Source organism: Anarrhichthys ocellatus, unplaced genomic scaffold (assembly GCF_004355925.1).
Source record: "Anarrhichthys ocellatus isolate YVR2014 unplaced genomic scaffold, GSC_Weel_1.0 scaffold14, whole genome shotgun sequence".
NCBI lineage: Eukaryota > Metazoa > Chordata > Actinopteri > Perciformes > Anarhichadidae > Anarrhichthys > Anarrhichthys ocellatus.
This window is the reverse complement of record NW_022280044.1, coordinates 262,188-282,576: the sequence shown is the minus strand read 5'-3', so window position 1 is coordinate 282,576 and position 20,389 is coordinate 262,188. Positions and strand designations below refer to the sequence as shown.

Sequence of the window (20,389 nt, the reverse complement as noted above, 5' to 3'; positions counted from 1 at the left end):
ACTCCGCGGAACTCTCTGTGGCACTCTCTGTGGCACTTCAGCTGAAGTGCCACATAAGGGGGTTCTTATGTAGTCTGTGGACTACATGCGATTTAATATTAATTTATCCATGTACACAGCAAGAATCAAGTTTTCGATTAATCTGTGGATTGTTTGATGCAATACAGTTTGTAATATAGTTTAATCAAAGTCATTTTTGTGTGTGCAGAGTTGTTGCTATTTATTCTTCCACCATATTGTGCTGCTGCTTGAGTGAACGCAGAGCATAGCCTGCAAAAGGACACGCAGATTAAGAGTGTTTACCATTTATACCACTAGATGGCAGTATACGTGTATTTAAACCATAGATTTGTTATATTTACCTGTGTCTTTGTTAATTGTGTTATTGATACAGATGTATTTAATGCAGGTTATTTCATCTGATATTTGATGTTGATGGTTAATTTGCAACCTAGTTGTATACATCATGTATTTACTTATTATTTTTATGCAATAGAAAAGTGAGCATGTGTAGTTCATGAAGCAATAAATAATGACAATTGAAAAATAAAGAGACGTTTGGTTCATTCTTTTTAAACACTAAGCCTAATTTACCTACTTCATTGATTTAATTGTCACACTTAAATCCTGAATTGACTGGTGAAACAGAAGAAGTTAAAAGGCCAAGATGAGAAGATATAATGTTGGTCAAATACTGTGGTTCAAATAAAATTACTTCAGTTTTATTGCCATTGAGATATAGAAAGTTTGACTCTAGAATATTCAAAAAATTCCTAATCCCTCTGACTGCTGGCGGCACCCTGTGGCACTCTCTGGCACTCTCTGGCACCCTGCGGCACTCTCTGGCACCCTGCGGCACTCTGGCACCCTGTGGCACTCTCTGGCACTCTCTGGCACCCTGTGGCACCCTCTGGCACTCTCTGGCACCCTGTGGCACCCTGTGGCACCCTCTGGCACTCTCTGGCACTCTCTGGCACCCCCTGGCACCCTCTGGCAGCTTGTGGCACCTACTGACATACATATACATATAAGCAGAGGAAGAGTGACGATATTTTCAGACATGTATTTTTGGATTGGACATTTTATGGGTTTTAATTTTAAATTTAATTTTTTTATATATATATATATACTTTTAAATGATAATAAAACGGATGATTTATTTTCATTATTTTAGCCGATTGTTGTAAATGACTATAAAAGTTATAATTCGGAAAGAGTGTATTATGTTCCCTTTTGTTGCAAAACCAGCAAAATCATACTTAAATAAGATGAATGAGAAACAAAAAAGTACAACGTAAGTACTCTATGGAATGCATACAGAGAACAGGTGGCTCCGGTGACTCAACTAAAATCATAGCTGACCTGTTGTAACAACAATGTGTGTTCTCAGGAAATGTCTCAGGAAATGTGGCTCCGCCCCCTCAGCTCCGCCGCTTCTTGACGGGTGCCGAACTAGTACCGCTCGCCTGCTACAGCTGACGCTTGCCGCTGAAGTGCCACAGACTGCCGCTGAGTGCCACAGAGTGCCACAGAGTGCCACAGAGAGTGCCGCTGAGTGCCACAGAGAGTGCCGCGGAGTGCCACAGAGTGCCGCTGAGTGCCACAGAGTGCCACAGAGAGTGCCGCGGAGTGCCACAGAGTGCCGCTGAGTGCCACAGAGAGTGCCACAGAGTGCCGCTGAGTGCCACAGAGAGTGCCGCGGAGTGCCACAGAGTGCCGCTGAGTGCCACAGAGTGCCACAGAGAGTGCCGCGGAGTGCCACAGAGTGCCGCTGAGTGCCACAGAGTGCCACAGAGAGTGCCGCAGAGTGCCGCTGAGTGCCACAAGAAGGATCTCGGCCCTGCACGGCACAAAGCACTAACGTTATATATACATGAATACAGAGAGTAAATAAGGACAGTACACGTACACACACATGTGAAAGCAGCAGCAATGATTTATGTTTGAGCGGTGATGCGTCACACCTGTTTCATTTGTCAAACTGCACTTTATTCTCATCTTGTTTATCTAGGCTCTATTGTACAGCCTGATCGAAATCTAGGATGCAAGCAATTTATATTTTTGAAAGCTTATATCTCTTCTTGTACCCACTTTAAATACTTTTATGTTCATAAACTGTTTAAAGCATATCTACAGCATCATACGAGCCACAACTAAAAACTCTGTTCTGGTTAATAAGTGACCATCCATATACTTATCTTGACATTTGCGTATCGTTTTAAATAAACAGTAGCCCTGGCCTATGAACACACGCCTTTTGATAAGAAACATGCCGTTGGAGTCAGTGTATGAACGTGGTGGTCGCCTACTCTGTGTCTAGATTCAACTGTCAATAAAACTCGCACAAACATGCCGATAACTGCAAAAACCTGATATGAATTACAGTGGACACGTCTTGTTGAGTGTGCATGGAGCTGGGTCTACAGGCCAGCCTGTACATTGCATGATTGTACAGGCGGTGTCTTGTAAAATAGTTTCCTTCAAACCACACATTCCTCAAGCTCGTATAACCTGAGATGTGCTGCCACCTAGTGGTTGTTGATTTAATGATTCCACCCACCTATTTGGCAGGTTATGATTTGACCATCAGTATATTCTGCGGTTACATAGAGGTGATCACTGGTATGATTTGGCATTTTGACTGTAGACATTCATTATTGTATAATGTGTTAAGACGCGGGTATTATTTAATATGAGATATGAAAACTGTAATTCTCCTTCACACTGATTCTCCCAGAATGACATGCATGTTTAAGTTCACAAGGCCTAAAATCCAAATTGTATAAAAATGTGTTATTTACATTTTTATTTTTTATTCTATTGTTGTCTTGTGATGAGTCATTCTTCCTCGTAGCATGGAGAGATCAGAGAGCTGAACTGTGCTCTACCTGCTCATCGACACAGAAACAAAGAGGGAAACACCCATCCTGTTGAGGACCTGAACGCTCCATAGGGGGACATGGGGTGTGTCAAGCCTTTGAGAAAAGGGAGGCTCGTCAAGGGGTGCATGATAGCTATAGGAGGCACATAAACGCTCATTAGTGACCCAGTGTAAAAGCCATCAGATTGTGATATGTTGAGACTTCCTGTCATTCATTTCACAATAAAACCTTTAAAAAAATGGCTCATCTTAATGTGGGTAATCAGGGTGTCATTGACTGTTAGCCAATGCTAAATCTCTCTCTGGATGAGAAACTCAACATAACCCAGCCTAGCCAAAGCATTGTCTTTCTCCTTCTGGGGGAAGTTGCAAAAACAAATAGTTACCATTAACTTTAAAAGTTATGCGTTTCCTTTCCGTGCATATTATGCAACATGCTAGGTCTGCAACCAACCTAACAATTACTTTCGTTGTCAATGAATCTGTCGATTATTTTCTCAATTAAGCGGCTGGTCCAGGCTAGAAAATGTCAGATGATAGTGAAGAATATAGGGTACCCATTATATTTGATCACAGCACGAGATGATGATTGTAGACTATTCATATAGCCTTTTTTTATTTGAACACATTTTCCAAATCCAAGGAGATTCAGTTTACTATCATATAGGCTAAGCTCTGACATAATAAACATAAAATCCTCATAATAGTGAAGCCGGGACCGGGGAATTGTTTTGTTTTTCAGTTTTTTGTTGACTTAAAACAAATTAGCTCTGTGACAATTGTCACCGATTTATTTTCTGCCAATTGACAAATTGACTAATCTTTGCCTCGAAACATCATATTTGAGGTGTCTATGGTCGTGTTATCGACATTCAACTGCGTCAATCCATGTTCATAATGGGTACATGACTATGTCCTTTATTCTGAAGGCCTAATCAACCCACTTCCGGTTTATTTCTAGTTATTTCCCGCTGACCTGACGCAGCTCATACCAGACCACCAGGCGCACCGGCAGTCCCATCTCTGCTGACTCAGTGCCTTACCAGCAGTCCACTCACCCCGAGATACCGCATCCAGCAACAGACGCACCTTGACTCTGCTCCACCGGCCCCGGCACCACCACCACCGTACAGAAATGGCTAAGACCGCAATCGGTGAGTTTTTGCACATTGACTTTTTGTTTTATTTTTGTGAGATAGCAGCGTCTCTTCGCAGGTTTGAGGATGCTGAGATACTGTGGCGACACCCATGGCACAAAAGGATGCTGAGGGTTGGTTGATTAGAGGGAGCGGCCAAACTCCACTGCAAGTCACTCCTTAAAATTAAGTTGCAAAATTGAAGCAGAATTATTCTGTTTTTCAGTCTTTCTTGTAAGAAGTCATTTTTTGTGTGGTTATTGCTTGATCCTAAATCCAAATGAGTGGCGATCAATATGAGATTCAGTTTGCCAAATCAGTGACGCATATTTTTTTTTATTCACTTTTAAAGCAAGCGAATGAAAGAGAATGAATCCATATCGACAGAAGAAAGGCGATTTGTATTTCCTCACACAGCAGCATTTTGTCGATGCCCGCCTGCCTGCCTGCCGCACCTGACTCAGAGCCGTGCAGCATAATGCAGCGCCAGCGACCCCACCCAACATCTCCGGTCCCTTCAAAGCAAGCCAGCCGCTCTCTCCAGGGTGTGAAATGCTTTACCGTGACAAATCTCCTTATGGAAGCTGGGCCATCCTACAGTATCTAGCTGTACTGGAAAGCCTGCGCAACCCATTTTGTGGGTGACCGCTAAAAGGCATGAATAAGAGAGAGAGAGAGAGAGAGAGAGAGAGAGAGAGAGAGAGAGAGAGATGATAAAAAAGAGCATCCTTTTCCAGAATTGCTTTGCAGTCGAGGGAAGAATTTACGACTGGCGATGAAAATGAATGTCATCTCAGGAATTTCAGAACCCAATCCTATTAGGAGGGTTATAGACTGCAAATGTGCCGTATTATGTTGGATAACTGTATTATTATTGAGGCTTTAGTAGTACCGTGACAGTATTTGGTATGAATAAAATTAGATTGCCTGTTATGGCAGGTGGTAGGCCTCGAATGTGTCAGGCTTTATATATTTTCTTATTTATGTGTTAATTAGATTATTTGAACATATCACTTTGGGAGGCCTATAAACACTGGACGTGACCCGTAGGCTTTATCGAAAAGAAGCCCATAATCATATCTGACATTAAAGATAATGTGTTTGTTTTAAGGGGTGCGTGTTAAGGCTGAAAAGTGCGTGTGGCCAGTCTAGGGGATAGTCTGTTTGTTTTCTGCTTGAGTAAGCACTTGATGGATGGAGGGGCATGCAGACAGACAGCGGTAAGGGGTCCTGCATGGTGTCTGCGCTGAGGGACACCGGCAATCAAGTATATTTATTCCCCTCTCCTCCTCCTCCTCCTCCTCCTCCTCCCCCTCTTCCTCCTCCTTTTCTTTCCTCCATGATTCGAGCCGTGAACAGGCTGAAGGGGATGGGCAGGGAGCAGACACTCTGGGGGGAAAGCAGTCATCATGCCAGTCAGCACCCAGCAGGTCATTGAGTTCATGTCGGATACAGAAACATGTGGAATTTAATTCTAGCAAAAACACCGTAGGCTTCATTTGTCAAGAAACATTGACAATTGTAGGACTATAAAAGGCAGGATAAATACACCTGTATATATGTGTGTGTGTTTTTTCCTTCCTTGGAGCTGAGAGCTGAAGATAGAGACATCCTAAAGCCTCTAACAAGATCTATCAACTATCCCACAAACAAACGCGTGCTAACAACCACTTCCGTGTGCATTAGGGCCTCTTAAGCTCTTTTCCTGATCCTTATCAAGCACATTTGTCATATCCACTTAGGTGTGGTCATTGAGCTGGTTCTCCTATAAATCAATTCCTTTGTGTGCAGAAACAGAGGCTTCTCGGGCGTCACCTCCAAACCCATGCTGCATTTGTCATCTTATCATCCGCATCACTATTGTCTTAATGGTCCGTGTGTATAAAGCTCAAAAGACTCCCGGACTCATAATTCATGCTGATTTATCGCTGAGTCTCATCGATCCATGCAGCATACTCCCATTCCTGGTTCAGAGGACTGCTGCTCTTTAAAACGAGGCTGCGAGGAAGAGGTGACATCAATCCAGCGGTGATGGTGCGCCATACGCTCATGATTTGTTCATCAATTGTGAAAATCAACATCAGGATGAGACAGTTTAGAGATTTTAGCGTCCTAGTTTGGCAAATTTGATGTTATCCTCAGGTGTTTTAAACGGTAAATTCTGGACATTACACACCGCTCCCTCTTTGGTCTGCACTTTTAATGAACTGATCTGGAGCTGTAACAAATGGTTGATTCATCATTTAGTCGATTGATACATTTTAATAGATAATCTGTTATTTTTTTAAGCAAAAATTCCAAAGAAATTGACTTGTTACAGCCTCTTTTCTTGGTTTTGTGTGATAATAAACTGAATATCTTTGGCCGGATTGTCAGACAAAGCAAGACATGTAAAGTCATCCCCCTGGCTTTAGGAAACTGAGATGTGTATTTTTGCAATTATTGTAAATGATATAAACCAAAAGATTATTGATCAATTGAAAAAGATCCTTAGTTGCAGTCTTGCAGCACTGATCTGGTGGACACAGGGTGTGGCCCATCACCCCATCCCTCCTACATCAAATTACTTGACTTGCCCTTGATCATCTGGGTGTCGTATAGTTTTATTTAATAGCCAATTTTGCCGTGGTAATTTCTTCATAATTTTGTGACTATATTGTTGCTGGGTGGCACAGCTGTAAAGGGCCTGTATATGCCGAACACAGACGCCAAGCCCATATTGCTGCCAGCTTACTGGACCCAGGAAGGCAGTAAATGATGCAATACACACACAGTTTGCTTGTAGCCTTGTCAACAGTGCCTTACTTATGTTTCTCACTTTGTGCCTTTTTGCTCAAAGTGACTCCATTGCCACTCCATTTCATTTTTTATGATGGGGGTTGGGTGTTTAGAAGAGGAAGAAGGCAGAGAGGAAGAGTGTGGCAGAGAGAAATAAAGGTACCAAACAGAGGTGTGGTGGTAGCTTTTGCTCACGCAGAATTGAAGCTCCCAGGAGATGCACTAAAATAAGAGAAAATTGGGATTGAGAGGGAGAATACATCGGCAACAGATGAAACGGAGGCTTGGGGATGCAGAAGGTGCCGGGAAGAAGGATGCTTGCGGGGGAGGATGTAGTGTAGATACTGATGATCTACACTCTTTGGCTGATGGATCGGAAGATGCAGTTTGCTGGCTGTGTGTCTGTGGTCGGGGCAGGAGGAGCAGCTCTCTGAGAGGATGCAGAACTGGCTGGTTGAAACCAGCCTGCCGGAGTGGAGTGGGAGCATTGGTGTGGTGTCATGTCTGTCTGAAATGATTTCGCCTGACCCAGCATGTCTGAAACTCAGCCGATATCTTTGAACAGACGCTGGTGTTTTGGACACTTCCTGCTGTGGAGCTTCATTCTGGATCATTTGCCATTTGTATGTGCCTGACCTACTGGTAATGGGCTTATTACTACAGCGGTTACAGAAGGAAAAGATCTATTCATTTCATATTTTTGCACAATGGAGAATCTCATATATTTTTGATTGGGGATATTAAAAAAAAAATGTGCAGGAGATAGAGAGATGTTTCAATTTACAGTGAGTGCTTATCTTCCAAGAAGCTCCGATAGTCCAAACCGCCTCAAATAAAAGTCAACAAACCAGAATAGAGCTGCAACGATTTGACAAACAATCAATCGACAGAAAATAATTCTGCAACTATTTTGATAATTGATTAGTCCCTAATCATTTTTAAGTAAACATTTGATGGTTCCGGTGAGGGTTTGCTGTTTTTCTCTGATTGATATAAATGTAAATGGAAAAGTTCTGGGTTTTGGATTGTTTGGACAAAACAAGACAATCAATGACTCGTTTATAGACCCAACAAAATAACCAATTAATTGAGAAAATAATACGCTAACCATCAATCGTTTATAAAAAACAAACAACAGTCATCCCAAAACTAAAAATCTAGATCTAAATGAAAACATTATTGAACACAGAAAATCACCCAGAACGTGGCAAACAAGAATCTCCATGAGCACTTAACTCAAATGACCTGCTCCACTGAACTGTTAACTGCTTGAGTCTTGAGCAGTCAAGTGGGGTCGTGTGTGTGGGAGAAAATGGCTACTGGGGTCTTGACATATACACCGCACTTAATGAGCCTGTGACAACCCTACAAAAGCGCTGTCCCCTCCCCCTTTCGTCAGCAGAAATGGTGCGGTCCGCTAATTACAAATTAAAGCGCTATCCACCTGCAGTGGCTGCTTCCCTTAGGCTGTCCTCGGGGCGGTTGATGGTGGCTGCAAGTCCCACTGGGAGCTGCCCCCCTTTACTGGTTTACATGTTTATATCAGAAAGGTGTTACCATGACGGTGAAGCAGCCAAACATTTTCTCCATCTTCCCCCAACTTCTCGTTCCTTTCATCTGACTGAAATATGACTATTTTCTGTTTCTCTACAAAACACCTTTATCTCCATTCCTCTCCTTTGTTCAACCCCTTCCATGCTCCCAGCCTCTCACACTTCCTCCTCAGGGAAGGGGTTAACAAGGCCATGAGAGAGTAGCGAGAGCTACATCTGAGAGTTGATCACATTACCGTGGCGTCTGCCAGTCTGCAGGGCAGAAAGTGAGACACGGAGAGAAGAGGAGGAGAGAGTGAGCAGGGAATATGAACGAGGAAGAGGATTTGTATTAATCATACTGTACACCGTATACCCCACCGCGGTGCAGCTCTTTCACAGCGAATCTCATTTTGGGCTTTACTATTGTAGCTCTCTGCAAATCATAAATCAACGTGGTACCCTTCAGCCCTGCAGGCCTTGTACTGCGGGTGATGGATTATGCTATATTATGACAGTCGGTATGCAAATCTCCTCCATGGGACAGTGTGCCTTGACAGAACACAGCAGCAATGAGCAAAAGTGGAATATTTCACAAGCTGCTGTGCGTTGCAGATATTTTTGCCGTTCTCCCTACAGGGACTGCTGAACTCTGGGCTCCATTACAAAGTAGTAGATGCCAATATAAAAAAAAGAAAAATCAAGGTTAGACAAGGTTGGGTGTTCTTTAGTTTTCTGTTTTTTCACCGTTCTTTCACTTTGTCCCTCCCTATTGAGCAGAAGCAGGTTGCCAAATACAACCAGCATGATTTGATGCCAGCTTTGCTTCAGTGTTATTAACTTTTTGGACCATAAATGGACCAGGGTTGGACAGTCATATTGCTGTGTTGTGCTGATAAGCTAAACCCACAACTATTAGCCTCTATCCACAAGCCACAGACAAAGAAGATAAGAAACAACCCAAGCATTATCCCCTTGGCTGTTGGGGAAATTAGGCCAAGTAAGGACACATCCATCCAGCTCCCCTCGCAGCTCGGTGAAAACAAAGGCCAGAAAATGCTCCAAAACCCAGGGCAGCTCGAGCACGAGACATCCTTTGATGAGGTTTTCTTTTGAATAATTCTTCACATCAAGGACCTCCTGTGGAGGTAGAAGTGGGTTAATGATGTTTCATCTTTTTGTATGTTAGTAGGCTAATGATATTTTGTGTATGTGCATGTGTGCACTCAGTTTACATACACACAGTCATGTTTCATGTTTCCTGTTTCCTCCGCAGCTTACAAAGAGAAGATGAAGGAGATCTCAGTTCTCTCATTCATCTGCTCTTGTCTGTACCCGGAGACCCCCAGAAACATCTTGGGTGACTTTGAAGGTACGTGGCAATCAGACAGATTTATTTTTCCATCTTCTTTATAAAAACGTGCTCGAATTAAAAGTAAACAAAGACTGTTTCTGTCTGTCTTTCTTACACGTCAACGCACACGCATGCAGACATGGCCATCAAGCCCATTAACAAGCGAGCCTCGGGCCAGGCCTTTGAGGTCATCCTGAAGCCGTCCTCCCCTGTGTCTGATGCTACCCACTGCATCACCACCCCCCCAAAGAGGGACGTTTCCCTGGAGGACATCCAGAAGAAACTGGAGGCAGCTGAGGAACGGAGGAGAGTAAGGACGTTTCCAATCATTTTCATTGCACCCAGCTGCCACGCATCGCTTTGCTTTAATAAGCCACAAAAAGCTTTTTGTGATGCCCAAACAAAACATTTCTGACTCAAAACAAGAGGAGAGGTTCTACCACAATGCTGCTGCTATGGTGATGCTGTAATGACTACTAGACTTCACTTGACATCTAATTTGATGGCTGGATGTTTGGTTAGTCGTGGGTCACATTGACTACTGAAAACTCTAATCCAACATTGGCTCATTCATGCATCCCATTGATTTGAATGTCAATGCAGTCAATACAAGCAGCTGGCAAATCCAGCAGCCCACCAACAAATCAATCATTGTCTGCATCGCCAAACACCAGATGTCCAATACTGTGGGTCAAACATACAGTATATTATTTGTATCATAGTAAATGCCAAGAGAGGATGAAGGTGTCAAGGAGAGAAATTCTCTCACCTCCAGACATTTTTATAGTTAGCATTAATAAGTCTGATTAGTTGCAGCAGCGCTGAGTCATGCTTCAATTTTAAGAAAAATCAATGAGTGGTTTTCAATAAATGACTGTCTCCCTATCGACCCCTTGCTCTCCGACTCATTCCCTCCGCTATCCGTCTCTCTTCCTTCCAGTCCCAGGAGGCACAGGTACTCCGGGCCCTGGCTGAGAAGCGGGACCACGAGCGTGAAGTGCTGCTGAAGGCCATGGAGGAGAACAGCAACTTCAGCCGCATGGCGGAGGAGAAGCTCCAGGTTAAGATGGAGCACATCGAGGAGAACCGGCAGGCTTACCTGGCTGCCATCATGGAGCGCCTGCAGGAGAGGGTGAGCAGCAGAGACGTCGATATGCTAGGGTCATAAATCCAAAAGAAGAAAAAAAGTCTCTCAATTATTCTGATTATTTGGATTTTCTACCTTTTGTATATTCATTTAACTGTTGAATTATATTGTCTGTACAGCAAGTTTTATTAATATAAATAGTAAGTTCCTATTTACTTATTTCAAATTAGTGATTTACAGTAAATTAGGTTGCACAATTAAAACTTTAAAAAATGTCTCAAGTGATGTAAAAACTGGTTGCTAGAAAACGATATTTAGCGGGGTTCAATCAAAAGCAGCCAACAATGTAAACAGGAAGTCACTGTAGCATCACAACAATAAACATAACATTTAGTGATATTCATAAAGTTTAAATGGGAGATTTCTGATAAGACTAATGTAACTGAAGCTTCGAGGTACACAATGTTATGTGTGAAATGTTATTTAAATCCATCTAGATTACATCATTATTTAACAGTATTTTGAGCAAGTGTCAGCCTTATTCCATTGGCCACCTCTTTTACTCTTCACTATGAACGCGTTAAGTGTTAGCAGGCTAACATTAGCTTTGTCAGTTAGGCTCAGTTAGCTACGTAATAGTTACTCCAGGCAGTTACTGGGTGTATAAACTCGATAACAACGATGCAAGAATCAGCTTATATTTGTGGTGCAAGTCGTTTTAATTTAATGACGCGTAAATGTCCACTTATGTTGCAGCTATAAGTCTGAACTAAGGCAGTGCTGGTACAACTGGCTGCTGCTGAGGAGTGTGATGAAAGAGTGAGGATTGATAACAAGTGACAGGAGAATGATTTTAAAAAAAAGAAGAAGGGAAGGGTAAGGAGGGCTGATACACTTGATGTCTGTAATGGAGCACCTTTCAGAGAAGATTTAGGTTTGATACAAACAAAGATGGAGTCTTGTGCTTGGAAGGTGGGAGATAAAGATGAGAGGGGGACAGGCGGCAGAAAAAAAAGATATGAAGTAAGCTTTCTGTACAAAGGTCAAAGAAGAGGAATGGTGAAGTGAGCAGGAAGTAAATGTCAGCAAAGGCCTGGCAGCAGAGACAAACATGACAAGCTCAATCTGTGTTTCTTCTAGGAGAGGCATGCTCAGGAGGTGCGCCGGAACAAGGAGTTGAGAGAAGAAGTGACAGCGTGAGAAGCCCCAACAGGTTCTCCGTCCCACCTCCAAACCCCCCAACCCCAACCACCACCCCCGACCCTGAGGAACACCCCTCTCCACCCACCTTATCCCACATGTCCCCACCTTCTCCACCCCTCCGCCATACTCCCCCCATATTATTATGAAACTACCACAGCCTGAGATGCCACCCCGAGACAGTGGGAGGTTCAAATGGGGGTGGGGGTGGAAAAAAAACAGCAAAAATAATTTAGGCAAAAAAAGAAAAATTAATGTCTACCACCCACTCTTCCCAAAAAAAGAATGTTTTTGCCCCGTTTCAAATGAAAAGAAAAAAAAAACTAATTGACAAGCGACAGTGGGTGTTGGTTTTTGTAAATACTTCTTTTTTTGTTATATACAGTACGATACAAGCAGCAAAAGTATTGATTGCAGTGTGCCATTTTTTTCTATATAAGTTTACTCTCACCTGCTTAAAATATGGATGTAATTATTTGTTAATTTCATGCTTTTGTTTCGTTCATTTCAGCCTGAGAATCATTTCAGTCGTAGGTGTTTATTGTGAGTTTGCCAGCTAGCTGATGTGTGCAGCGACTGGTTGCGTCCTCACAAGGCCCGCATCCTGGCTCCGTTCCCTCGTCCCTGCGAACGGGCACTCATTTGACCCAGCAGATCTGGAAACAGAACTGGATCTGTGTTTGGTTGGAGTGATTTTCCATCCAGACTTTGCCAATGTTCCAATTAGCGAGAGACACGGGCGGGCGAGTTGCCAAAAGGAACGGGGGACAGTTTGCTTTCTATGGGGGACCGCAAGTTGTCACTGCACATCCACTCCTGTGAGGTAGATGGTGATTGTACCACAGGAGAACACCATTGCATTTAATGAGCCCATCCTCATCCTCCTTCCCTCCGTCTGTGACCTCTTCATCTCTCCACATACGTACATACTGTAGAAGCACTCACTCACACGCTCTCCACGTGGGCAGGCATTTAGCCAATCACAGCACAGAGCTCAGGAGGAGCTCGCTAAATTCTGTCCATCTGGCACCGGAAAGCTCACATAACATCCTTGACCAATGGCGGGCCGCTTATATTCCTCAGACACAAGCTTCCAATCACAAGTTACTGTACTATACAACACAACTGAGGTTAAAGTGCATCTCAAGAACGCTGGAGTGGAAAAAACAACTTCACTAGACGTGTTACTGTGAATCTTAAATTGGAGAAACTACAAATAAATTGCAGCTTTCTCCATTTGCTAGAGGCTAGAGTAGTGCCCAACATCTCATCAGCTCCTGCTGTTCTCATCACACTTCACTCCTAGACACAGTCAACGCCACCGAAAGGTCGGCACAAGAAAGATATTTAAGCCATAACAGGTACAGCTGCAACAACGATTAAAACAAAGTATTGCCATCTGTAACGGTGTACATGAGTGTATTAAAGGAATGTCGGTCACACGCGCACAGTAGGCCAATAGATGTGTGCGAGCGTGTGTGTGTGTGTGTGTGTTTTGCAGAAATGGCAGGTAGATAACAGAACGTTCGTGCCATGTGATATTGACCCGGTGAAGTAAAACCAACGCCATCACAGTGTGTAACAACATCACAGACAGACGACCCTACCTGCCTCTCTCTTTCTCTCCTCTGTCCATTTGTGTGTATCCCTCCTCTCCACGTATATCTTTGTGAGCAAGCAGTGGTTAATAAAGATTTGGGGTTCAGTGAATGAAGCTGGCTTTGAGAGTGACTTCTTTCAGATACATGTGTTCAAGTCGTGTTTCCGGTGTAACATTCAGGTTGTGCCGCTTGAACAACATATCAGATTAGAACACTGTGTTGAGACACAAATTACCATGTGGATTTCCATTGTGTATTACAATGAATCTATTATTCATTGTGTCTGTGAATGTCTATAAAATCAGAAAACAATTCCCCTGGTGGGACCAATTCACTTATTCAAATAGATGGTTTTTCCAAAGTTTAAATTTCACATATCATGACTTCACAACGCATGTGAACTCATGTTTGTTAAGTGGTCAGAATTTTAAGTTGATTTAAATTAAAAAACTGTAACTTTACATTAAGTTAACCCTTTAATGTCCTCGCTAAGAACACGCGGGATGGACTTTGCATTTTTTATTTCCTTGGGGCAATAACGTCAAAAACAATGTTTTTTTAAACAGACCCCGACAGATTTTTTGATATAGGTCTTTGCTAAATGGTTGAGATGCAGCGTCATGGTAAAATACAAACCATGTGCTGTTATTATGCTAATACTGTATGTATTCAAACACGTGTCCATTACCTGTAGCCTACTATACTATGTTCACGTATTTATTCTAGACATTAGGCCACTTTGAAAACATCTCAGAAACTTATTTTTTTTTAATTAATTGTAAATGGATCATCTTATCATTACTAACTTTATCACTAAAAGAGATTTCAACTGTTTGGTTGAACATGTTCATTAAACAAAAAATCATACTTCTGATTTTAGCGTTGATATAATGTAATGACATTGAATGTAGGCCTGACATATTAACAACAAAGAGTTCATTTAAATTACATTATCAGTTTTACTACCTTGACCATAAAAGGACAACTGAACCGTTTGGTAGAGCAAGTTTTTTATGAAGTGATTCGCCCCTTCTTGGAGTTTATTGTATCAAATTACATATTTCTGATCACTATGATATATCTAATAAGTATGCTTACCTTTGAAAACTTAACCAAACAAAGTGCTCATCATGTTTGGAGTGGCTTTTGTTGTTGCCAACTTCCTGTAAGGAGAAGAACTGAGAAGGCTTACTATTTAAAGACACAGTGACATCTAGTGGATTCTTTTAGCGTAACATGCATAAACAGAGTGGCAGAGATGGCTCAATCAGGTTGAGTCCAACATTGTTCACTAAGATATAGTGACTCAAAATATGCTCTAAACCAACAGTCGAGCGGAACATTAAAGACGAGTTCATTCCATTAAATTCCTGTACTGAAAACATTGTCAATCTGTTTTGAGATGAGGCAACAAAACATTTTTTTAAATGAGCAAAATGTTGACAGAGAACAGATATATAAAGGTAAAGTTATTATCCAATCAGGAGCCCCCAAAAATAAAAGCTTTTGTTTTTTGTTACCAACTTCTTTATATGTAAAGCGGATCTGATCAAAGCATCATAATGAATTATTTATTCAAAGTAAGACAAAGCAGCTCCACGCTGATACGCTTCAACAGTGACCTACGGCTTACAAGTTAAAGCGTCAATAATGATTCAATATGCATAATAATGTTACACTTCCAGTGTCATGTTATCGTCATTCTGCATTACTAGTGCTTTTTACATTTATTGAAGTATTTTTTAAGCAGTACTTTTACTTGTAACATATATAGACATTGTGGTATTGCTACTTTCACATAAGAATGAATGTCAGTAGTTTTCCCACTGTCCTCTCCCTGCGCCATGGTCTCAGTTGATGAAGTACCATTAATGACCAGCTGGGGGAGACAAAAGACAAGTTGTCTCATTGACCTTGTGGTTTTGGCTGCAGTGGAGCTTACATCACCACCTGGCTCTGCATCATCCTCAGGAATGAAATAAAAAGGTTAAGGAGAATGACGAGAGGGATCAGAGGGGAACGACAGAGTGTACATTTTGGAGGAAGAGATGAAAGAGCGAGGGTTTTTTGGCGAGCGAGTAAACTTTTGGTGCAGCAAGAGAGGTGACGGCATGCAGGAGCTGAGAACAGAAGGTGCAGCTGGTGCGAGCTGAAACGATGGCAGAGGGACAAAACTGTGTGCACACTTCCTTTCTCGCAGCTTTTCAGTCCCTTTTCTTCTTCTCTCCCTTTTGATCCCCCCTGCCCCGTTTCTTTCTTCCCCCTTTTCCCTCCAATCCTCACTCTATGCTCCATCCCTCCTTCCTTTCCTTCTTCAACCTCTTCCAACCATCCCTCCCTCCTTCTTTCCTCCTCCTCTAGTTCCCACGCAGCGCATGGGGCCAGCCGGGCTGCTATTGTCCAGGATATCCCCTCCTTGTTAATGGTTTCCTGTGCACACACAGAGGGCCGCTGAGAGAAACAAGCAGCCTCATCTGATAGCAGGCGTTGCCACGTATGGCACACACACACACACGCACGCACACACACACACACGCACGCACGCACGCACACACTGCAGGCATCAATAAGCAAACACAGAAATATCACACACGCACACTTGGACAAACATTAAAATGAACACACGCATATAACATGATGATGATAAGGCCTCAGGTGATTTAACAGAACTCTTTTATTACGGGGAAGTTGTCATTACCACCAGCGACAACTCTGACAAGCGGAGAAATCGGATTCGTCAGTGCTTGCTCGTGCAACCATAAAATATACAAACTCAAAACAGTGAGGTTTACCAGGAGACACAACAATATCAGGCGGACAGAAGGAAACTGATCTGTTTTGCCTTTTTTTTTTTTTTTTACAGCAAATACTGTGGCAGATACAAATGAGCTCCCTCTTGATAATTACAGATCAATAATGCTGCTACTTTGACAAGAAAATAACTTTAAAATAAAGGTGATTAAAATCAACCAAGCATCAGTTACACGAGAAATCAAAAAGGAAATGTGGAACAGCTGGTAGACACTGGTGAAACATATGTGAAGCCTTACATTTACTGTAGAGAGGAAACATAACTTAGGGAAGCGAGCCTCAACAATGGAGCACCATGAACCTCAGAGGTTGTGGGTAAATCATGATTATTTCAACCAAGCTGGTAGCTAAATTATGTTCCCAGTATTTCGTCAAACAAACACCTGGTTACGGTTATTCCACCCCATAAAATGCTGTAAAAAGGGGGTGACGCTCCACTACTTCAAGTCCTCCTTTCACACTCCCCCTCTCTGTATGTAACCAGGGCACCAACACTGGCTGCTTCAGCGCAGAGGGAAAACAAAGGGGGGGGGGGGGCAGTTTCAGGCAGGAACTTGACGGGCGGCGACTGGTTGACCATCTGGAAAAGCCATTCCTGATAGGCTGACAACAGTGGGTGAAACTTCTAAAGGGGTGGGCAGGAACAGAGATCAGTCACAATAAATCACTCTTGTTGCTGTTTAGACGTGGTCCCCTTCCTCACTGTTTTTCTCTTCTGTACAAAACACAATACATTAGCAATAAAGGTAGAAATCCTATATCTAGGTGCACCCCTCTGTGGGATGTCAATGTCATAGAAAAATAGCACTTTCTTAAATGGGAAAATAAAAAAAAGTCTAGTCCTTGAAAGTCCAGCTCAGCTTGAGTCTTTGAGTGAGAGGAGGTTTTCATCTCAGTCAGAAAGCTCCTATCTCCATTCCCCAGGGTCTGTAGGGTTTGCCCACACTGGACGTGGGGATTGGGGCGCTGATGGCGGGGGAGATGATGGGGAAGGCGCTGAAGGGGAAGGGGAACGCCGAGAGGGAGGAGAGGAGAGGAGGGGAGAACTTGGACGCTGATGAGGAGACCAGGGCCGGGTGTGGTACGCTGGCGGGAGCCGCAGTGGTTGGGGGAACCCGGATCGGGCCTTGATCTGAGTGGGGGGTGGCACTGCCGCTGCGCCTGCCTGGGACGTGAGTCTCTGCGACCGACGAGGAGGATGAAGAAGAAGAGGAGGAGGAGGAGGAAGAGGTGGATGTAGATGAAAGGGGAGTTTGGGGGCTGCTGGTGGTGCTGCGGGTTAAAGCTGCCAACGGTGCCCCCTGCTGGTGTTGGAGGAGGAGGGGGTGCGTGAGGTGGGCGGGAGGGGATCCAAAGGCAGAGCCCCACGCCAGGTGACTCAGGCCAGAGTGAGCCTCTCTTTGACTGGCGTAGTTGTTGAGGTGGGAGACCAGGCGGATCCGCAGAGGGTCCGCGCTGTCCAAGCCTTCGATTATGCTCAGATAACGGGCCGTCTCAGCCAGGCACTCCCTGAAACCCAGACCACGGTAGTCCATAGCCAGGGCATGGGCGTCAAAATAACCTGAGGGGAGAAGAAGAAGAAGAAGACAGAAGATTAGTTTAAGATAAGTCCCCTGAACTGCTACAAAACGAGTTTGTCCAGAGCTGAGGGATCTTTGTTGCTGGCTTTGAGATTGTGAAAGTGTAAAAACTCAGTCAAAACCAGACAGACTAGTTGAACTTTCTTCATTTATGTTCTTTTCTTCTTCTTTAATTAAAATAAATGAGAACCAAGTGAGCACAAAAGCATTCCACATCCAGTTTGCCCTCTAACGCATATGGCTGTGATTCTTCAACACGTGAGAGCTGTTTTTCCGTCACAATGAATGAATCCCAGACATACCTTTGCCTCCAGCAGCGTGAAGCATCTTTAGATGGTCAACAGTCATCTGCAAAATCTCTGCTTTCTCCAGTTTGGCTGAGCCCTTCAATGCGAGGAAGACGGGGAAAAAAGGAGCCAATTAGATGTAAATGACAATTAAACAGAGCCTAAATGAACACGGTGGTTTCATATCAAAGTGCGTGTGTATGTATGTTTGTGTTCGTGATATATTAAAGGCCTGTCGCCTGCTGCTTACCTGTTTCTCAAAGGCGCTGGGAACCAGCCTGCGGAGCTCGCTGAGGCTGTTGTTGATCCGGTCACGGCGCCGTTTCTCGATTATCTGAAGAAAGACAAAACACAAATCATTGGTTATTTTCACAATATGTGCATATGACAAAAAAAAAATGTATGGACTTCGTGCACAGGGTTTCCAACTGTACAAACGGGTTTTTCTTTTTTTAAATAAATAAATGTACTTACTCCTCGACGCCTTTTCCTCGCCTGCACCTGAGTTGATGTTATTGGAGACATGGACCCGAGAGAAGAGCTCATGTTCCTTAAAAGAGACGAAACAGAGAGGATCAATCAAAATCCCATATATATTTTTTAAAACTTAATTCTTAAATATTTAAACTATTTTACCATCTGGGCTACTCTTTAATCTTAACCACTTTATAAAATAAACCACTTCAAAGCCAAACTTACCCATTCTCATCCGCGCTCTCCTTCTCCACCTCAATAGTCTCATCCAACTCGCTGTCCGAGGAGCTGAAATCGTGATTCCTCTTCATCTTGATTCGTCCACAATAGTCCTTCAGTGTTCCTGTTGTGTCTTCCAGACGCGCTTCTGAACCAAGTTAGCCCGGAGAGTCTCAGTTTGAAGCGCTCAGCTTTCCCACGGTGTCATTTCAACGCTGCTGCCGGCCAGCAGGGGAGGGGCCTCGGGACAAACCGACCAATCACAAAGCGGCCGCGGGCTTGAGTGACAGCGCAGTTGGCCCAAGCGCATCCCAGTGCGCTTTGCCAAGTCAGAGAGGATAAAAAAGAGAAAGACATCTCACTCTGTGGGTGTTACTGGAGGCTGTGGAAGTTAAAAGATTACTTCGTAGCTGGACTCTCTCTTATCATGAAAACACCAAAAATATTCCTGCCATCCACACCTAAATCTGTTGTGAAGTTTAAATGCAAAAAGAAAACTGCAGTTAAGTTCTTAGGTTATGAATACATCTTAAAACTTCCTAAATTGAGCAGATATGGTCTGAAAATGTCTAATTCTGAGCACCTCTTTCCCAGGGTGGTTTCCATTGTAAGATTAAGTTTGTTTTTGACCTTGGAAACATCAGTTAGACATTTCTTTCTTTAGAGCCACCGAACATTGTTTCATGAGCAAATTCTCGTGTGAAACGGACCTTTGAAGTCGAGCTAATGGCTTTCCGTGAACAGCTGATTTAGTTATTATTTGTTTCTTTTTTCTTTTTTCTCTCTAACAACTTAAATAGAGTCCAACTAACACAAATAAGACCTATGCATGGTGGCATGTGTTGTTGATATATAGCCTATTGGTCCTGCTGTAGATGGAAGCCACGTCTGTATTTGCAAAATCGATTTATCTGTATACACTATCGTAAATTCTCTTATAGTGTAATTATTTTCATGCCTTCAGATAAAATAAATATTCATAAGCATAATATAATTTCCTCCTTCCACGTGTAATTTTGGCTTTGCCATTTTCTTGAAAAGTGACACGATACGTCGTAGTAATTCATCTTCCTAAAATAGAGGATCTTTGGAGAAACTTTGATAGCGGTCCAATGGACTTTCGGTCCGTGACTGCCCCCGACGATGCCCGCCCCCCCCCCTCCTCCCCCCGTGTGTGTCCCGGTGGTGGTGAGGAGTGGCTGGCCGGCTGTCAGCACGCGCTGGCCGTGGGAAAGTTCCCTAACCGGCGCTGATAACCAATCAGAGGCCGACGGCCGTCTCCGGCGCTGGAATGAATGGAGCAATTGGTCGGGGCGACGGGCGGTCTGCGAGCGAGCGTGTGAACCTGTAATCCAATACTAACTCAGCCCGGGAGGAGAGACAGGGAGCACCGCCGCAACCAGAGGAAGCCACCAAGTCTAATCTTACCCCACAGAGAGACCTCATGCT

At 43.4% G+C, this 20,389-nt stretch overlaps 2 protein-coding genes across 3 annotated transcripts; one reads left to right on the top strand and one right to left on the bottom strand.

Annotated features, from left to right (window-relative positions):
- Positions 1–3,862: 3,862 nt before the first annotated feature.
- Positions 3,863–13,682, top strand: stmn2b (stathmin 2b). 2 transcript variants are annotated; one of them, XM_031853820.1, is made up of 5 exons: positions 3,863–4,035; positions 9,604–9,699; positions 9,819–9,991; positions 10,622–10,813; positions 11,909–13,682. In XM_031853820.1, exons 1-5 carry the CDS (start codon positions 4,017–4,019, stop codon positions 11,966–11,968), a joined length of 540 nt encoding a protein of 179 aa, XP_031709680.1. In that variant the 5' UTR covers positions 3,863–4,016; the 3' UTR covers positions 11,969–13,682. The 2 variants fall into 2 exon arrangements, with proteins under 2 accessions (XP_031709680.1, XP_031709679.1); XM_031853819.1 differs by lacking the exon at positions 3,863–4,035 and having other exon boundaries at positions 9,567–9,699.
- Positions 13,683–16,225: 2,543 nt separating this feature from the next.
- hey1 (hes-related family bHLH transcription factor with YRPW motif 1) lies at positions 16,226–19,196 on the bottom strand. Its single transcript, XM_031854037.1, has 5 exons — positions 18,947–19,196; positions 18,722–18,797; positions 18,498–18,581; positions 18,263–18,344; positions 16,226–17,941 (listed from the first exon to the last, which is right to left on the bottom strand). The coding sequence occupies exons 1-5, from the start codon at positions 19,030–19,032 to the stop codon at positions 17,277–17,279; spliced, it is 993 nt and encodes a 330-aa protein (XP_031709897.1). The 5' UTR covers positions 19,033–19,196; the 3' UTR covers positions 16,226–17,276.
- Between the last annotated feature and the right edge of the window lie 1,193 nt (positions 19,197–20,389).

Excerpts from the sequence above, each read along its gene's own strand:
- stmn2b (XM_031853819.1), top strand. The coding sequence starts at position 9,582 with ATGTTTCCTGTTTCCTCCGCAGCTTACAAAGAGAAGATGAAGGAGATC. Across the intron at positions 9,700-9,818 it reads CATCTTGGGTGACTTTGAAG|ACATGGCCATCAAGCCCATT; the intron begins GTACGTGGCAAT and ends ACACGCATGCAG. Across the intron at positions 10,814-11,908 it reads TGGAGCGCCTGCAGGAGAGG|GAGAGGCATGCTCAGGAGGT; the intron begins GTGAGCAGCAGA and ends TGTTTCTTCTAG.
- hey1 (XM_031854037.1), bottom strand. The coding sequence starts at position 19,032 with ATGAAGAGGAATCACGATTTCAGCTCCTCGGACAGCGAGTTGGATGAG. Across the intron at positions 18,582-18,721 it reads CGAGGAAAAGGCGTCGAGGA|ATAATCGAGAAACGGCGCCG; the intron begins GTAAGTACATTT and ends GTCTTTCTTCAG. Across the intron at positions 17,942-18,262 it reads TCACGCTGCTGGAGGCAAAG|GTTATTTTGACGCCCATGCC; the intron begins GTATGTCTGGGA and ends TTCTCCCCTCAG.